General features: G+C 36.0%; 1 protein-coding gene across 1 annotated transcript in view; it reads left to right on the top strand.

The window, feature by feature from the left end:
• Positions 1 to 18,286, top strand: part of hip1rb (huntingtin interacting protein 1 related b) — a 51,917-nt gene extending 33,631 nt beyond the window's left edge. The window contains exons 18-32 of the mRNA XM_067406097.1: positions 2,798 to 2,992; positions 5,570 to 5,717; positions 5,818 to 5,904; positions 6,008 to 6,115; positions 7,325 to 7,461; positions 8,113 to 8,223; positions 8,455 to 8,513; positions 8,624 to 8,654; positions 9,291 to 9,353; positions 9,687 to 9,787; positions 9,889 to 9,994; positions 11,065 to 11,188; positions 11,317 to 11,378; positions 15,389 to 15,622; positions 17,201 to 18,286. Of these exons, the coding sequence (XP_067262198.1) occupies positions 2,798 to 2,992; positions 5,570 to 5,717; positions 5,818 to 5,904; positions 6,008 to 6,115; positions 7,325 to 7,461; positions 8,113 to 8,223; positions 8,455 to 8,513; positions 8,624 to 8,654; positions 9,291 to 9,353; positions 9,687 to 9,787; positions 9,889 to 9,994; positions 11,065 to 11,188; positions 11,317 to 11,378; positions 15,389 to 15,622; positions 17,201 to 17,209 (1,575 nt within the window). The 3' untranslated portion in view covers positions 17,210 to 18,286. The remainder of the gene's footprint in view (positions 1 to 2,797; positions 2,993 to 5,569; positions 5,718 to 5,817; positions 5,905 to 6,007; positions 6,116 to 7,324; positions 7,462 to 8,112; positions 8,224 to 8,454; positions 8,514 to 8,623; positions 8,655 to 9,290; positions 9,354 to 9,686; positions 9,788 to 9,888; positions 9,995 to 11,064; positions 11,189 to 11,316; positions 11,379 to 15,388; positions 15,623 to 17,200) is intronic.
• The last annotated feature ends 307 nt before the right edge of the window (positions 18,287 to 18,593 follow it).

The following is an 18,593-nucleotide window of genomic DNA, read 5'->3' as shown; positions in this document are numbered from 1 at the left end:
TATTGACCTTTGAACCTGGAGCCGTTCTAGCCATAGATATACATAATAAAGCCTTTATTATGTATATCTATGGTTCTAGCTACCATTCGACTGTAAAATGAAGGAGGGAGACGACGGACAGAACGAGCAGAGCTCCTCCCTCATGCACGCGAGCTCTCCTTGTCTTCAAAGTAAGCACCGTCTTTGCATTCTCTCTACCTCACAAATAATAATCTAAATCAACTGACACAATGCTAAAAGTCCGTAAGACCGAATCCATTTTTCACAAGGCGCATTCGGATAATGTTTATCCTGAATAACCGCTGGTTGTGATTAGTGCTTAAAAGAACGTCAACGTCATCTTCTCTGACAGGCGCCCTGCACGTGCAGCTGACATAAACCACACTTTCAGTAAACAAAACGAAAATCCTATACAGTGGTGAAGTGTTTTCTGTGTTGACAAATCTTTTGCGATGTCCTAATAACAGTCGCGATTCGCACACAACGCGTCAACGTCCGCTAATGTCCAATTCGTGACCTAATGACTCATTTGAACAGATTCATTTTAATGAATCATGACAACAACTGATCTCTCCACACGATCCATAATGAATCATTTACTCGAACAACTCTGAAATGAGAACATAAGTGTGCTTACCCCATTTAGCAAGAGTGGTTAGTAAAATTAGCCTTAATAATCCACAATATTTTCAGGTTATTTAAATGACAATGTGTAGTAAATTAGGCCTACCTATAAAATCAGTTAGTTTAGACTGGAGTGAGGTGAAACCAGAACAAAGCAAGTTGTTGTTAGCTAGGTTTATTGTATATGGTAGAAAATTATATTATTAGTTAATATAACTTCTAAATGCTACTTTTTAATATTTTTCAGGTTTAGCAGAAAAGCATCTTCTCTTACAAAGCTATAAAATCACTTTTTTTTTTTTCTTTTTGCAAAGAGGGCAAGAAAGAATGACGGGTACTTTATTGTCAGTATCGGGCTGGCAGATCACATGGGTAGGCCATTTTTTTGAGTTTGTGTGGATGACCATGTCTGTCACCACCGAAGACCATTTTTGACCCAAGAAAAACCCTGCATTGATTCATTTGAAATGAAATATTTAATACTTCCACAGCAAAAATTATGTATGCGATTAATTTAGATTAATTAATCACAGAGTATGTAATTAATTAGATTAAAATTTTTAATCGATTGACAGCCCTAATTTTGACATAACGTTGTGTGTATTTGTCCGTTCAGGTGCGAAAAGACGTGAAAGAGAGCTCGCTTCAGTACTCGTACGCTGTCTGAGAAACTGCTTTCTGTGTGCATGGATGTGCGCTTCGAGTGTGCGCACAGAAAACCGTATCGAATATAGTTCTCTTTTGTGTTGTCACACTTTTTCAGATTTATTCTGCTCTTCTCTTTCACCCAGACGTTTACATTTTTTAATGTTTCATGAGACATGCAGCAAGTGTATGCCAACTTATGTCCCACCAGGTAGATCAGTATGTTACAATTCAAAAGTGTGCATCTACCATGAAGGACATAAGTGCTGACTGGATCTATCATCAAATCTTCCCTCCTTAACATTTTAGTCATGTTTTTATTAGTTGACTAAAATGTCAATAGATTTTCATCATACTGTCGTTTTGTCATTCAGAGCTGGTTTTTATTTTCATCTCATTTTCATCTGTGAAAAAAATGTCATTGACGAAAATAAAGACAAATTATTCATCATTGGCTACAAGCAGTGTTAATTTCAATCAGCAATAGGGGTGTATACATTCATGATGGGGTTGTAAAGCAGGACATTTGTAGAAAGACTGTAGAAAGAGATATGGTTGAGATATTACCAAAAAGGTGTCATGAGTATGTTAGTTACTTTGTGGTTTGGTTCGGTTCTCTTTGCCTGTATTCCAAATCCTTGTTTGTTTCTATGGTTACTAATTATGTCATGCACCTGTCTCTAGATCTCTTGAATAGCCTCCTTGTGTATTAAAGCCCTGAGTTTCCCTTGTCTTGTGTTAACGTTATTATAGTGTGTAGTGCTTTGTTTTCCCTGGTGTTCATTAAAAGTCAGTCTCATTGTCTTCTTGTGTTCTCCCTTGGATTACTACAGCTAACTCATAACAAGTGGAAAAAGTTAAAAGAATATTATTGAAAGAAGAAGGGTTACGATCAGACAAGAGCTTTAGGAGAGACGTTAGAGAGTGGAAAGGCCTGCAAACGTATGTCGAGTTTGCTTTGTTTCTGCTGTATACATGAGTAACATTGTAACACTTTTATCAGATTTTAAAGTCTGAAAGTTGACTTCAGTCCTGGTTACCAGATTTTATCTGCTTGAACAGTTCATTTTGTCCGATTATTCTGTACATATGTTTTTCCATGATCTGATAATCCGGCAGTCACTCTGTAGTATGACGCTGGGTTATAGTGTTCCTTTGTTACTGTATTCAGTGTTCTTCCTAAAAATCGGAGGTCACTGGCACTTAGAAGACAAGGCTCGCACCTTCAGTCAATGTCATTATAACTGCCATTATTCTATACAGGCTTCAGAGAATCGTCACACCTGGAGGGTGTTCCCATAGTATCAGTTACTGAATCAGGGTATCGTCACTACTAGAGAATCATGGTTACATATGTAACCGAGATGTTTCAGAGCATTTGTTGAATGAGATTGGATTACTTTAGTTTAGTTTTTTTTTTTTTTTTTTTTGGTCCAGTACATTGGCATAGCAAAAAAAAAAAGAAACTGTTTATGCTGTAAATTCTTTCTAAAAATTCAATATTTTTTATTTGCTGTGTTTCCTTCAGACAGGAGAACAGCTGAACAGCTCCATGGCTGCACTTCTGGCAGAAAAGGATAGGCTAACACAGTCTATGAGTAAGAAAGAGGCCGAGCTATCCTCCCTGAAGAAGGAAGCTCAGCTGAAAGAGTGTACTCTACAGCAGGAGCGAGACAAGACCATCAAGGAGCTGGGAGAACTACAAAGCAAACTCAAAGAGAAGGTAGGGTTATGGGTTATGCTAATGAAGAAGACTTGGATTGATCTATATTGTGCCAAATTCACTGCATTTTTTTTTTTTTTTTTATCCAAGTCAGTTTATATTGTATAGAGCACAACATGAGCTGCTAGTGACCGCCCAATCAGAACACCTTAGCAACCCAGAATACCATTGAAACCACTTGGCAACTTTCCACAAAAAAATCTATTTATCTACCTATCTATTGGAGTTGGGGAAAAAAGTTTACAGTGTTGCATCCTCTTTTTTTTAATGATTAAAAATCGACCAGCCAAAAAAAAAAAAAAAAAAAATTATTCTGAGTTTTATTTTTAACTGCTTACTTGCGCTAGAAATAGATTAGTTCGAAAAGGGTGAAATACATTTTAGCGTGGTTCTTTGCTTACATTATGCTATATCTACACTGTTTTGATGAAGAGGATAATACCCACTCTATAACTGCAAAACTGAAAAAGACACAAAGCAATTGTAATGGAGAAAAGTCTTCTCTTTCTTGCAAATAAAGCTCAGGAGGCAGAGTTCCAGAAATCAAAATAAGCCTTCAGGTCATCTGACCATCTCACTCACATTTCACACTTTTGTACAGTTTTAACAAATGATCTCATTTGATCTCTCCCTTTCTCTTCTTGGAATCTCCCCAGTACTCCCGAACACTTTCGCCACAGTTACTTCATTAATCTTGTATTCTTTGTAAGGGTAACCAAAAAAGCAACTTACTATAAGTGCAGCTGCCAACTGCAAGCAACTTTCTTTCAACATTTTTTCCCGTGTGATTTCCCTCACAGTCATGTAGGCCATGAGGCCTTCAAAACACACCTGGCTTTTATAGTATTCAAACTACTTCTACAATTGTTTTCTATAGTATAAATAAAATATTTCCTCGCAATCATTAAACAAAAGAGAAAGACTGTGTCTCTTTGTTTATTTGACAATCTTTCTGTAACTGTCTATCCTAGAACACCTTAATATTACCCATATAATCTTATCAACTGCCTAGAACAGGGGTGGGCATACTCGGTCCTGGAGGGCCGCTGTCCCTGCAGAGTTTTGCTCCAACCCTAATCAAACACACCTGAACCAGCTAATCAAGGTCTTCAGGATTACACACAGGTGAGTTTTATCAGGGTTGCAGCTAAACTCTGCAGGACAGTTGCCCTCCAGGACCGGCTTTGCCCAGCCCTGGCCTAGAAATACCCTGCCTAGCAATTAGGGGTGCACCAATACCATTTTTCCTTTTCCTGACAATAGGCAAAATTAATTAAAAGCTATTGCCATATTTGACCACAAGGTGGCGCTGTCCTGAAACTTTTTGAGTAACTTCAAGACTTGACGTTGGTGACACATACCAGATACGCCAAAGTGTTGCAGTCATACAGGCTGTGTCTGAAATGGCATACTCTTGAGTAGGTACTTATTTTGTAATTCCACCAAAAAAAGTGTATATATATTGTTATATATGTTTGTGTGTGTGTGTGTGTGTGTGTGTGTGTGTGTGTGTGTGTGTGTGTGTGTGTGTGTGTGTGTGTGTGTGTGTGTATATGTGTATGTGTATATATATATATATATATATATATATATATATATATATATATATATATATATATATATATATATATATATATATATATATATAAATATACATACACATACACATGCATACACACATATACATATATAACATATTATATATAATATTATTATGAATGTGTGTAGTTTGAATTTAATCTTGAATTTAATTTAGTCCATTATCATGTGACCTATCAGCATCAAATGCGTCACTTCACTGCCATTCACAAATACTCTCCCGTGGCCTCATGGGATAGTAAAGTGTCCATAGTATGCACAAATAGTAGGTCATTTGGTAACTTTTGGCCTACTCTTTTATGGGTACTGTGAATTCGGACATATTACTTTTGTCACATACTGTTTTTGCCTACTATTTAGTTGGGAAGTATATAATTTCGGATGCAGCCACAGCCTCAGAGTGGCGGACATGTTTCTCAAGATACACTACTGTCATCATGAACTATGATGACAAGTTAGACAAAAACACTGCATGCCAATTTTGAATCGTCAGACCCAACAGTTCTTTAGTCAGCGCCAATTTAATGTAATTGAATGTTTCACATTCCAAGTTTCATAAAAATATGTCAGTGCTTTTGTAAATAACAGTATTTTACTGCAAAATTCAAAACGGTCAGCACCCAATATGGTTGACATGGGGAAAATTATGTATTGATCAGTTTGGTACAGTATGCTGCACTGACTCTATCGAGACCAATCTCATGATTTTTGGTCAAACTATTTGGAAGTTATAAGCAAGAAATATAATCATTCATAGCCCTGTATTCCTTTGGTTCAGTACGGATACATGTGCTGTTGCAGCCAACGCCACTACGTGAATATGATATTTCCTCCACATTTGTTTGGCGGTATTAAATGTAACAATTTTAATGAAAATCCAATATTAAAATTCCTGAAAATTGGCATCCCGCCTATTTTGGGGTCACTGTAGCTTTATACACATGGTGCTAAGGTAACTTTTGTGAAATATGTTTGTAGTTGAGTCATGAGGAGCAGCTGCAGCAGAAGTTGTTGGATGAGCAGTTCACACTGCTGCAGGCGACAGTCACTGAGGCTGAGAACATCATTCAGGACGCTGTTGCTACACTAGACGACCCTCTGCACATCAGCTGTTCCAGCTCCCCAGGTACTGCCACTCATCCCAATAAAACTTTATCAAAACAATTATTTACATTTTTATGATCTGCATGATTTCAGTAAAACATCCTCAAATGGTCTCTCACTAGATTACCTCATTAGCCGAGCAGAGGCCACACTCGGCTCCATTGATATGGTGCAGACGGGCCACTCTGAGTATGTGAAGAGTATGAGGGGTACGTTCTGTCTCTCACTCCCTCTCCATTTTGTTTGTGTATATGTTTGCATATTCTTTATTGATGCTTGTATGTTATATCCTGTATACTGTTTTTGGTTCAGATGCTGGGGGTCTGGTTAGGGCTCTTACTAAGTTTTCTCATCTCGCTGCTGACACAATAACCAATGGAAGTGCGACGGCACACATGGCCCCGACTGACCAAGCTGACCGTAAGAGCACACACTTATAAAGCTTGCACTTTGTGGAAAACACTTACATATGCACAAACCCATCTGTGTTACCATAGATTATGGTTTTGTTTAATGTCAGGTTTACTGTCAAAAACATGTTCAGGTGACATTTTGCTCCAAAATCAAAAGAAATTTATATTATATTATATTATATTATATTATATTATATTATATTATATTATATTATATTATATTATATTATATTAAATAATACAATTAATATTCTTCATAATTAATATATTAGAGAAAATTATGCCTATTTTTAACATTAAGAGGAGCATTACGTTATTTCATGACATTAAGCATATCCTCACAACTCATTACTGTATTGCAATAATTATGTAATTTCATTTATTGTAACATAAAATATTATTTTCTTTTAAATTGCATATTATTGTATTAGGGCTTGCTGATGCAATCATAAATCATATCATATAATTAATATCAAGGTTTCAGGTTATTGTCTCAATTTTTTAATTTGTTTATAGCTCCATTCATATAATTTCCCTTGCATTTGCTGTCATTATGGATTTATTATGTTATTGTAAGGCATTGAGATGTATTGAATCATTCCAGATGTCATGATGTGTATCATATTGTAAGGTAGTTAATCTTTTTGCCTTATTTTATTTATTGTAAGTAATGTAGACTTAAAGGGATAGTTCACTCAAAAATGAAAGTTTTGTCATTATTTACTCACCCTCAAGTGAAACCTTTATGAGTTTCTTTTGTCTGCTGAACACAAAAGAAGATATTTGGAAGAATGTTGGTAACCAAAGAGTTGATGGGCCCCACTGACTTCCATAGTATGGAGAGAGAAAAATAATATGGAAGTCAATGGAGCCCATCGACTGGTTACCAACACTCTTCAAAATATCTTCTTTTGTGCTCAGCAGAAGAAAGAAATTCATACAGGTTTGGAACAATTTGAGGGCGAGTAAATGATTACAGAATTTTCATTTTTTGGGGTGAACTATCCCTTTAAAAGTAGGTTTGAAAGAGATAGAGTTGGACTGGCTGACTAGATGACAGAGGTCAGACTCAAAATGTTCCCCATGTGCCAAAAGCTCTTAGATACTAATGGAGTAAAATGTGAACCTGGACATATTTTCATGACATTTCCTCTTGTAGAACTACCTAAGGTGTACATTTGTGTCAGCATATGTGTATCTATGTGTTTATTTATAGGTTTGACAGAGCACTGTAAGAGTTGTGCCACCCAGAGCCTGCAGTATCTTAGGAATCTTAAGTCAAAAGCATCTCTAAAGGGGGCTGATCCTACCTCGATTCAAGCTGCGGTGCAGAAGATTCTTAGAATAGCACAGGTGAGAAGTTGCGAAGCAAACACTCAAGCTTCATTCCAAAATAAAGTGCGCTGTTTTGCTGTCTGCTGTCTAAATAGACAGCTACTTTGGCATAATTCTAACTGAAATGGAATGCTCTACATAGGCAGCAGTTTCTTAAAGGGGTCATGCCTTGATCTTTTGACATATAAGAGGTCTTTGTACCATTAAAACATCCTGTAAGTTTCATAGCTTAAAACATCCTTCTCATTATAGACAAAGCTTTTATTTAATCAAGCTCCAAAAATGACTCGTTTGGATATTGTGGGATTTGTAACATTAGAAGGACAATTACATTTACATATGACTTCCTCCAGAGCAAGACATCAACGAATAGTTTTACATCATCGCACCGTAGGCCCCGCCCACCGGTCGCTCACTGGATGTGAGCGTTGCGCTGTGTCAAAAGCTAATAGAACCCATTATAATCACTGATGCTGTCAACACTGGATACAGTATAAGAGATGCGCGTATAAACGTTTCTGACATGAACAGTGGCCATTTACACAAATATTGACAAATGACAAATATTGAGTATTTTATATACATATTTATATGCTCATACAATTAATGTCTCAATCATTCATTTACTCCAACCTCTATATCTTGCATTATTTTCTTTTCCTTTTTCAGGATCTGAGGCCAAAAGGACTAGATGTTGGTAAGGACGAGCTGGGCGACATGGTGGATAAAGAAATGGCTGCTACCTCTGCTGCTATTGAGGAGGCTGTTAGGAGAATAGATGTGAGTAAAAATAACCACAGACATGTTCACAGCCCTGTTATTGATTTATAGATTCGTGAAGTGTTATGTTAGTACTTGTGTTGACACTGGGTCACAGTGGGGCATAGTCAGTTCATATTCACATTAATTTTAAGGCTTTGTTATTGAGGCATTGAGGGTATTAGTATAGTAAATCTTTAGCTTTTTTTTTTTTTTTTTTTTAATCTTGATTTTAATTGTTTGGCTCTATAGGAAATGATGAGTAAGACCAGGAAGGATGCAACAGGAATCCAACTGGAGGTCAATGAAAGGTCTGTGATTTTTATGCCTGTAACCAGTCGATACAATAACTGATTTAATTTACAGAACGCTTGCATGTATCCATTTATATGCATTTTCTCTCTTGATATTTTTCTTGAAGAATCCTAAATGACTGCACTGACCTTATGAAGGTAAGATAAGAACATGTGGAATCAAAGATGCTTGAATTTAATATTTGGTCTTCTATTTACATCAGTAGATATGTTTCCATCCAGCTTAAATTTTGGAATGCGCATAAATTCTAAAAATGAAAAGACCCGCATAAACTACGGTGGAAACACATTTACCGAATAAATCCCTCGATGCACAACAAAAACTCACATGACTTTGCTTCAGCAGAGGATGTGATTGGATAGCTGGACTAACCAGCTAACCATCTCAAATGTTCGTTTCCCAGGAATTGATGATTTTGTTCTCTTGAACATATGGGATGGAAACGATGTTTGTCGTTTTGTGTATAAATGTTTTATGCGATATTCCAATTTTGCGCATAAGTGAAATTCACAACTTTGAATGGAAACATAGCTAGTGATGTTTATTCAGTGAATAAAACAAACTTGTTCTATCTGTTGTGTCCTTGTTTCTGTGTATTACACAAATAAGTACTGAGTAATATTAATTAACCATGTGCTTACTATAGTTATACCATACATGCATACTTTACTGTTATTACAGTAGTAAGTACATGTAACATGTATAACAAGGACACTGTAAAATAAAGTTACTGTGTATCAGTTATACATTATTTGAATGTTAAAATCCTGCAGGCAATTCGTCTTCTGGTGTTGGCATCCACAGACCTGCAGAAGGAGATTGTGGAGAGTGGAAGGGTAAAGTGTTGTTAAAATTATTATTATTATTATTATTATCCTTACCATTATTATTTTATCCTTATGTTGTCCTTGGTGATTTAAATTGCACTGTAAAGTTAGTTTCAGTCTGTATTATCAAATAGAACTCCATCTAAGTTTCTGATACCATGCATTTTGTTCATGTCTAATTTTTAAAGAAAAATCTTTGGTTTTATTTGAATTGATATACATGTGATTGTTGTGTGTGTGTGTGTGTGTATGTGTATGTGCGTGTGTTTGTGTGTGTATGTGTGTGTGTGTGTGTTACCTGAATGAAACCTCAACATGCATTGCTGGTATTTCTCTTTCTAGGGCGCAGCTTCGGTGAAAGAGTTTTATGCTCGTAACTCTCGCTGGACGGAGGGTCTTATTTCTGCCTCCAAAGCTGTGGGATGGGGTGCAACACAGATGGTGTATGTATTTTTGCTACAAGTTCGAGAGCTATGATACAATGTATGATCAATTTTTTTTTTTGTTTGTTTGTTAATGAATGTGTGCTTTCCCTTTCCAACAGTGATTCTGCTGATAAAGTGGTGTTGCAAACTGGGAAGTATGAGGAGTTGATCGTCTGCTCTCACGAGATCGCCGCTAGCACTGCACAACTTGTTGCAGCCTCCAAGGTTACACTTTTATATTGTAATGTCATATATAAATATATAGGTCAAAGAATCGAAAGCGATCAGAAAAAAAATGAACGCTGCATTAACTGCGTAACAATTATCTCATGCATTCAAAAGTGTCTATTAATATATTAATCACTTTTTCTTTTTTTTTTTAAGTGATTCTGGTCCCACTTTATATTTAGTGGCCTTAACTATTATGTACTTACATCAAAAAATAAGTACAATGTACTTATTGGGTTCGTATTGAATTGAAAAACACATCTGCTGCTATTGAGGTGGGATACGGGTAAGGTTAGGGACATGTTTGTTGGTATGGGTAGGTTTAAGGGTAGGGGTAAGGTGTAAGGCATGGGTCAACAGTGTAATTATAAATGCTATTACAGAAATTAATTACAGATGTAATTTTATGCAGGTGTTTTTAAAATATAAGTACAATGTAAAAACATGTATGTACACAATAAGTGCATTGTATCAAATGATTAATTTAAATGCAAGTACATAGTAGTTAAGGCCACTTAATGTAAAGTGGGTCCATGATTCTTAATTTAACCAGAATTGTGCAGCTCTAATGCACATTTATTACATCATGCTTTTGCGTTATATTACCCTGGCATTAAATTATACACAAAAAGTAAATACTGCTGCGATAGGGTGCTGTTGCAGAGGGAGAGACTAAATTGTAAAATCCATCTCTCATTTTTTCCTCTTGTGCATAGTCATGGAAACGCAATAGTGCATTTTTTTCATTTTGCTGTTTTGCAAATGGGAACACAATATTTATTATAATTATTTTCTGTGATCTCCAATATGCCTCAAAAGATGTTTGTCCTGCAATTCAAACCCAGAAATGTAAAAAGGGTCCATAATAGTCTATACTGTGTTGTCTGTGTTGTCTTGACCTTTTTGTTGCAGTCTGGAGCCCTGCACAAACTATTGTATTTCATATTTTGTCAAATTTGCTTCGTTTTATCTCTGTTCTGTCAATTGTTTTTTTTTTTTTTTTATCATTTTATTATTATCTGAATGTTTTGAGGCACTGCCTCACATCTTTTCCTTTTCATCTACAGGTGAAAGCTGACCGCGGAAGTAAGAAGCTCGGCGTTCTTCAGCAGGCCTCGCGTCATGTTAATGAGATGGCTGCTAACGTGGTGGCGTCCACCAAGACCGGCCTGGAACAGATCGAGGATAAGGGTAAGTGTGATGTTACAGGGGCTTTTGGGTCATGGTTCCACCTGCTTCTCTTCAATAAAAAATATATAGTGATTCTATGACAATGACTTATTCACACAGTTGTTTTTTTTCTTCTCTTGCACATTAAGACACCATGGACTTCTCTGGCATGTCTCTAATTAAGCTCAAAAGAGAAGAAATGGAGTCACAGGTTTGTTTTAACAAGCTTTTTTTGTCACATGCTTAATGAAATTGTAAAGATGATGTTTATGTGCATATATGACTTGACATACTTTTTCTGTAAGGGAGTAGTGTTGGGGAACAAAAGTTATCCTAATGTGCTGATATGATCATACTTATTGATTCTAGTAAGCACTCTAGCTGCTGCATTTTATATCAGCTGATCCACCACTTGATCAAGCTACTTTTTTGATGACTTTTTTTTTTCCGATGTCTAGAATTGCTCTTAATGAGCTCTTTAGGACAGAAAACCCGAGCTCTGTATGTGTTGTGTTTGGTAAACCCACACCCTAGCCAATCTGACCCGTTTAACATAAAGTCAGTGATCCGAAATGGACCTCATTAAAGTAAATCTAATGCATCACCGTATCTGATGTCAGGAGAGTTTTGGATGGCTTCTGCATAGCACGTCACAAATCTGTAATGATGATTGTATCTCGAGCTGTGCGTTCGTTCGGTCGGCTCAGAGGGGGATGACGATAGTAGTCAGACAGGCAGAGGTCAGCTTCAGGAGATCAGTCCACACACAGCGTTAATCTAGGGATGAAGCAAGAGCAAGGTCAGTAACAGGCAGAGATTGTTAGGAGGGAGCAGCCCGAAACAGCAAACAAATAAAAATGGGGCAATCTCACTCATAGATGGAGTAGTACACAAGATCAAAGCCAGGCATGAGAAACCAAAGAGTGATGGAGCTCTAGTGAGCATCACTGGGCAGAGAGATGGCATGAGCCACACATGTTGTCACAAGACTGAACAGACAGAGAGAGACAGGGAAACGGACACCAGCTGAGAACACGCAAAACACTCTGACACCAAAGAGCTGCAGAGCAGTCTAGATGAGAGCAAGTTATAGAGCAAGCCTCTTTGTTGGGAGATAAAAAAAAGAGCAGTAAGGACAGCTTACAAACTCTAGTTCTGACAGCACAGCTATTATACAAGGTGAAAAGCAGAGGACCCTAGGACTAAGCCTTGTGGCACTGAACTTTTGATTGACATGACATTTTATTTACTGAAACAGTGATAGCGGTCGGTCAGCAACTGCCATGCTCTTCAAGCCAACATAATGATAATGAATAGCATTAAAGTACCCATAAAGTGGCTAGAAAAGTGCAGATTTCCTTGACGTGTTGACATAATTTCATTCGAAACATGAAGTCATAAAATATATAATGCCAAGGTCACGGGCTTGATTCTCTTATGTGATTTAGTATACACCACTAAGTTGACCTTCAGCTGCTTCAGGTATTCAGTGTAAATATATAACAGTCTTGTGCGGTTTGTTGAAATGTGCTCCACTGATGTGCAATGCAATGCCTGGCCACAGTGGGCTAATAAGTGCTGGTGTCCTAGCAATCATGTTATTCTGTATTTTGAAATTACTACTGAAATTGTTGAAATTATTACTAAAATGAATTGAATGTAAATGAACGGCTAAAACTCAAATAGAAAGATTAGAGATAAATGGTGTTTGAATTACTTCTTAAACCTGAAGTGTACCGCTGGCGTACACGCAAAAAAAAAAAAAAAATCATAATCAAATTACTAAGCAACCTCTGAATTGAATAACACAAAATAGGTATCATTTTAAATGAGTTTTGAACGTATATATCATTTTTAACGAGTGCTGAGTAGTCCGCCAATGGAGTGTACCGCCAATGGTGCCAACTAGCTATGAATAGAATAATATTTTTCAAAACTACTGCCTTGAAGAACACAAAATAGGTGTCATTTCAACGCTTAGAGTCTGAACTTTACAATGATTGTAGCCAATTTGATTAACTCCTAAGTAGTGCTGAGTTATTTGCTGATAAATTAAAAAAAAAAAAACATGTTTTCATAATTTATGAAATACTTTTTTTGTACTATGTACTGTAATATGTCAAAAACATCATACAGCTCAGATCATCATAGAGCTCAGTCATGTGTCATATGTAATTTGAAAGGTCTTGTGGAGTAGATTACAACAAGCATACTTGTTTTGGGCTTTGACTAAGCTTTTTTTTTAATATTCATGTAGCCCTGCAAGACCCATATGTAAATAATATACGGATGTGGCAGTCATGTCACGTTTTCTCTCATAACTTCAGGAAACATGCTCCAATCATGGAAAATGCACATTATTTAAACAGATTCTCATTATTAAAATGATTAAAATGTCCAAAATCTACATAATCCCTTGCGTCGATCACAAGATATTCCTCACAGAGGAACAACAATTTTAAAAAATGCCTTCCGAGTGTCAAGGGCTAAACAAAAAAAGGCTACCAAGGTTCCAATTATTGTAACTTTTACTTTATGCTATCACCACAAAATGTTATCCAAATGCAGCTCACATGTAGCCTGGGTGCCAGCCCGAACCCCGCCCACAACATTTTTTGGACGGGAACTTCGGTCTGGACTCGATCCATTGTGGAGTAACTATGCTCGGCTCCCAGAAGGCCGAGCCAATCAAATTGCCAAGGCGGGCTTTAATCGATGATGGACAGGCTATCTGCGGTTACGTAACCACCCACGTCATCAAAGAGCACTTGGGTTGAATTGGTTTTCACCAACGATGACTGCAGCTGGAGAAGTAAGATGTTTATATTCCGCTATCACGTCTGTAATAAAATAAATCGACAGCGCATTCATTTTAAAAGACGAACAAAGAACCGCAATCACGGCATTTGTCGATGGGAAAGATGTGTTTGCCGTCCTTCCAACAAGATTCGGCAAAAGTTCAAGTACAAGTTCAACATACGTCACTTACTGCGTTGCTCTGATTGGTTGTAGGTCTATCCAATTGAGTGCAGAGTTTTTGGGTTTTTTTACTGGTTCGTTTAAGACACGCCCCATAATTCAAGTGCAATGGAGCAGTATCAGACTCACAGAATATGAGTATGACGAAGTCAGGCTAGCTCACATGTAGAGGAACTTCACCAAAAAATTATTTCATTATCTTATGTTATTGCATGTCAAATAAAAAAGCCTTTTGTCAGCATTTTTCTCATGTCCAAATGTAATGTTTTTTCTAAAAATGTAAAAAGTTTTCTATCAAACGACCGAATAAGATATTTTCTTATCTAAAGGTGATTTTCAAACATTGATCCCATGCTGTTGTTATATCACGTCTGGACTACTGTAATTCTCTTTATTATGGGGTCTCCCAATCATCTCTTTCTCGATTACAGTTGGTTCAAAATTCAGCAGCTAGACTTCTCACTAAGACGCGCAAGCATGAGTCTGTTACTCCCATCTTATCAGACTTACACTGGCTTCCTATCAAATTTAGAGTCGATTTTAAAATCTTACTTTGTTTATAAAGCTCTTAACAATCTGGCCCCTGAGTACTTGACCAGTTTACTTTCTCGCCACTCCCCGTCAAGAACCTTAAGATCATGTGACCAGTGCTTACTTGTTGTACCATGAACTCGACTTAAAAAACGAGGTGATCGGGCCTTTGCAGTTTATAGAAATTATAGAATAGCCTACCTTTATATATCAGGCTAGCCCCTTCTGTTGCCACATTCAAGTCATCCCTGAAAACATTTCTCTTTTCCTTAGCTTTTTATAAATTTTTTTATTTTTATTTTTTATGTTATTTTTATGTTTGTGACATGTACAGCATCAGCTGTTTTTAAATGTGCTTTATAAATAAAGATTTATTGATTGATTGAAACGATACCTACCTTTTGACTCTCCTTGCTATAGTTATGGAGTTATGAGTCTTTACTTTTGTGTATGTCACTCAGAAAAACAACTCTAAAAATGTCTTCAGGGCTTAAAGGGTTAAAGACTCTTTTCACAAGCTGCCACTATTTTAAAGTGAAGGAAAAGTGCTTGAATTTCACTCTTAAAAATCTGTACAAAACTTCATAACACCCCAATAGTTAAGTGTATTTACGAATGCTAGTGTTAAGTTCCTGAAAACAAGCAGCACTTCTGCAGGTAAAGTTGATACGATGCATATTATATAACTTTGCTTTTTATTTCCTCTCCCAGGTGAAGGTTCTAGAGCTTGAGACCATGTTGGAAAATGAGCGCCTGCGTTTGGGTGAACTGAGGAAGAAACACTATGTGATAGCAGGCGTCCCTCTAGAACAACTGGCTCAGGACAATGGCCTGGTAGCCTCTCCAAACGTGACTGCTGGCCCGTCCTCCCCCAAACCCTCAAAACCCACTCTAATGAAGAAACCAGCTCTTGCACAAAAACCCAGCATCCCACCCAAAAGCACGGTAACGCTCTTTTTGTTAATATTACACGTTTTTCTCATCTATTTAGGTTTACATATGAAGACTTCAGATGCAAAAGCCTCTAAGTGCCGTCTGAAATTGTCTTCTAAAATAAGCATTTTTATCAAGCTTGTATGTTTATCTTCAGTTATTTTACTTTAATGGCAATGAAAAGGACCTATTAATTGCCATTGAAGTGAAATTACTGAACCTAAACATACAAGCTTGATAAAAATTAACATTTTTCAATGTTGCAAAGTCATGTGTACAATCATTGTAGCCAATTATGCAATGGCATTGTTGATTCATTGACATTCTAATTTGTTGATTAATATTCTAAACACGGATCAGCCACAACATTAAAACCACTGAGAGGTGAAGTGAATAACATTGATTATATCATTAAAATGGCCCTTGATGACAATGCTAACCAGTTAGTAATCTGATTTGATACAAGTAAATAGTTCTGCCACTTAAAATATTTATTGCTTTTCTTGCCACTGCTAAATGCTGCAACTCATAGTTTCACTGCTAGTGCCCAATACTACTGAGAGCCAGGGCAGACGCAGATAGTAACACAAACACACACACACACACACACACACAAAACTTTATTCCATAAATCATTAGAAGCAGACTGATGTTGGACACCTAAGCTTTACTTAGGAACTTTTCCCTTTAGAGGTAGAAACAGAAGTTTGGGGCTAATTCTAAACAGTCATTGCACTGTTTATAAAAAATAATAGATCATCTGCTGACCAAAAAATTACATCTCCACCCCAGGAATATTGAATCCAGTCTTTTAACCAGATCCCGTCCATTTTGTATGGTATCTAAAACTGTTTTGTGTAATACTCCAAACCAGTTAACAGTAAATCTTGTCTAATGCCCAAAATCAGTTAACAAAACTGCATTTTTCTAGTACCAAAACTGTAATAAGAAAAAGTATTCTATTAGCCTGAGAGAGGAAGCTAGAAACAAAGCGATGATAAAAAATTAATGAAGCATTGTTGCGTATGTTTCAATGCTCAAACTTCATCTGAGCTTCATCCCTACTTCATTGAAACTTCTGAACTGGTTTTTGTCTGACAAGCACAAATCCAACAAGTGTTATTATACTAAAAGAAAAGCAGTGGATAATTACTAACCTGTGATGTTAAAAACCTTAAATTGGAGACATTCTCTTAACTCGAGAAGACAAATACCTCTTGAAAGCACACAATCATAAGATTAAACAATATTAAGTACTTCAAGAGCAAGGAAATAACTGAAATAATTAGCTGTAAAATATAATATAAAATAAAAATATGATAAAAATAAATTATAAATATTGAATGATTATAAATGAATAAAAAAACAGCACAGGTGTATGGTTGCTTTCTTGAAGCTACACAGCTTGCTATTAAGAATCCTTTGATCCCTTAAAAATGATTGATATGTTATAGATCGTTTCTCACCGATTGTGTTACTTTAGTCATCAAAGGAAACTTGTTAATAGGCTTGTGATTAGTTTTTATTACCAAGATGATATTATTGATGACTTTTATTTATCAACTAAAGCTGTCTGTCCATTTCTTGCAGTTGAGGTGAGCACATCTGGATGAAGATATCTGAAGACTCATTGAATATCAAACTTACATGCATCCGAAACCGTTATTAAATTTGTCTTTCTTTTTCCCATGTCTGGACATTCAAACGTTTGACCATGTTACATGCGAGACCTTTGCCTTTTTCCATTTGAGAGTGCCTTAGAGGCTACAGATTATTTTTATCTTAGATATGGAGCTATATAGTACTGGGTGTTCATCATTTGCGTACAGTTACAAACCATTTAGTTTTTAAATTATAGATATTATTTTATTTACAATACACATAGTATGTAATAGGGCAAATAGTGAATAGCGTCTGGCTTAAAGGGATAGTTTATCTGAAATAATGTAATTCTAACATGGGCTCATGGGAAAATGTGCCTCTGTGTGAATTTTTGCAACACTACAAAAACATACCTATACATACAAATCACAACTTTTATTCCTTTTCACACAAATTATGATTGAGCAGATTATTGATTTATAATTTAACTTATTAATTTATTTTAATACATCAAATGTTTGTGTCCATGCATTGTTGTTTCGGATCTCACTGACTGTCATTGTACAGTAGCAACAACAACAAAACTCTCAGATATAAGAATGCAAACAGGTTTGGAATGACGTAAACAATCATACTGAGGTGAACTATCCCTTTAAGGTCAGAGATGATGGTATTGCAATGCATTTTTAATTTGTCTTTGCATTCACAAATGTTATTTTATGTGTGACTCTTACATAATATATTTAAAATATACTCCATTTTATGAAATACATAAGGGTATTAACATGGTGGAAAATAATTCTGCAATGTTGTGCATATCTACCAAGTACTGTATATGCAGAATCTATTTAACTGGGATTTTTTGCTTTAAATTAGGGTCTTACAAAAATGTCTTTTGCTTTTTCACTCTGTGTCTTAATAAAATGTGTCAATGTCTTTACACATCAACATCTATATATATATATTAACATATTTTAGTCATGTTTGACTGTCCCTTGTGATAAATGTAAAATGAACAATAAATATTTGAAGAACAAAAACATTTGGAAGTGGACTTTTTTGCCATATGCAAAACTGTGTGCAATAATAATAAAAATATGGATCCCATTTTATATACTACGATTAATCATTTCTTCAAGGAGGCTATGAATGTGGTGCCAAGGCTGGAACCAACCTGCTTTGTGCAGTAAAAAATATAATAATAATAATAATAATAATAATAAAATCTTATGAATGTCCCCACAAGGATAGTAAATGACCTGAAATAACCAATTTCATTAGTTAACATTAGTTGACGTGAACTAAGGCTGGAAAATCCTAATAAAAATGTACTAATACATTATGAAAATCAAAAATTGTATCTGTTAATATTTAATGGACC

Source organism: Chanodichthys erythropterus, chromosome 13 (assembly GCF_024489055.1).
Source record: "Chanodichthys erythropterus isolate Z2021 chromosome 13, ASM2448905v1, whole genome shotgun sequence".
Taxonomy (NCBI): Eukaryota; Metazoa; Chordata; class Actinopteri; order Cypriniformes; family Xenocyprididae; genus Chanodichthys; species Chanodichthys erythropterus.
This window is presented reverse-complemented; position numbering and strand designations above follow the sequence as displayed.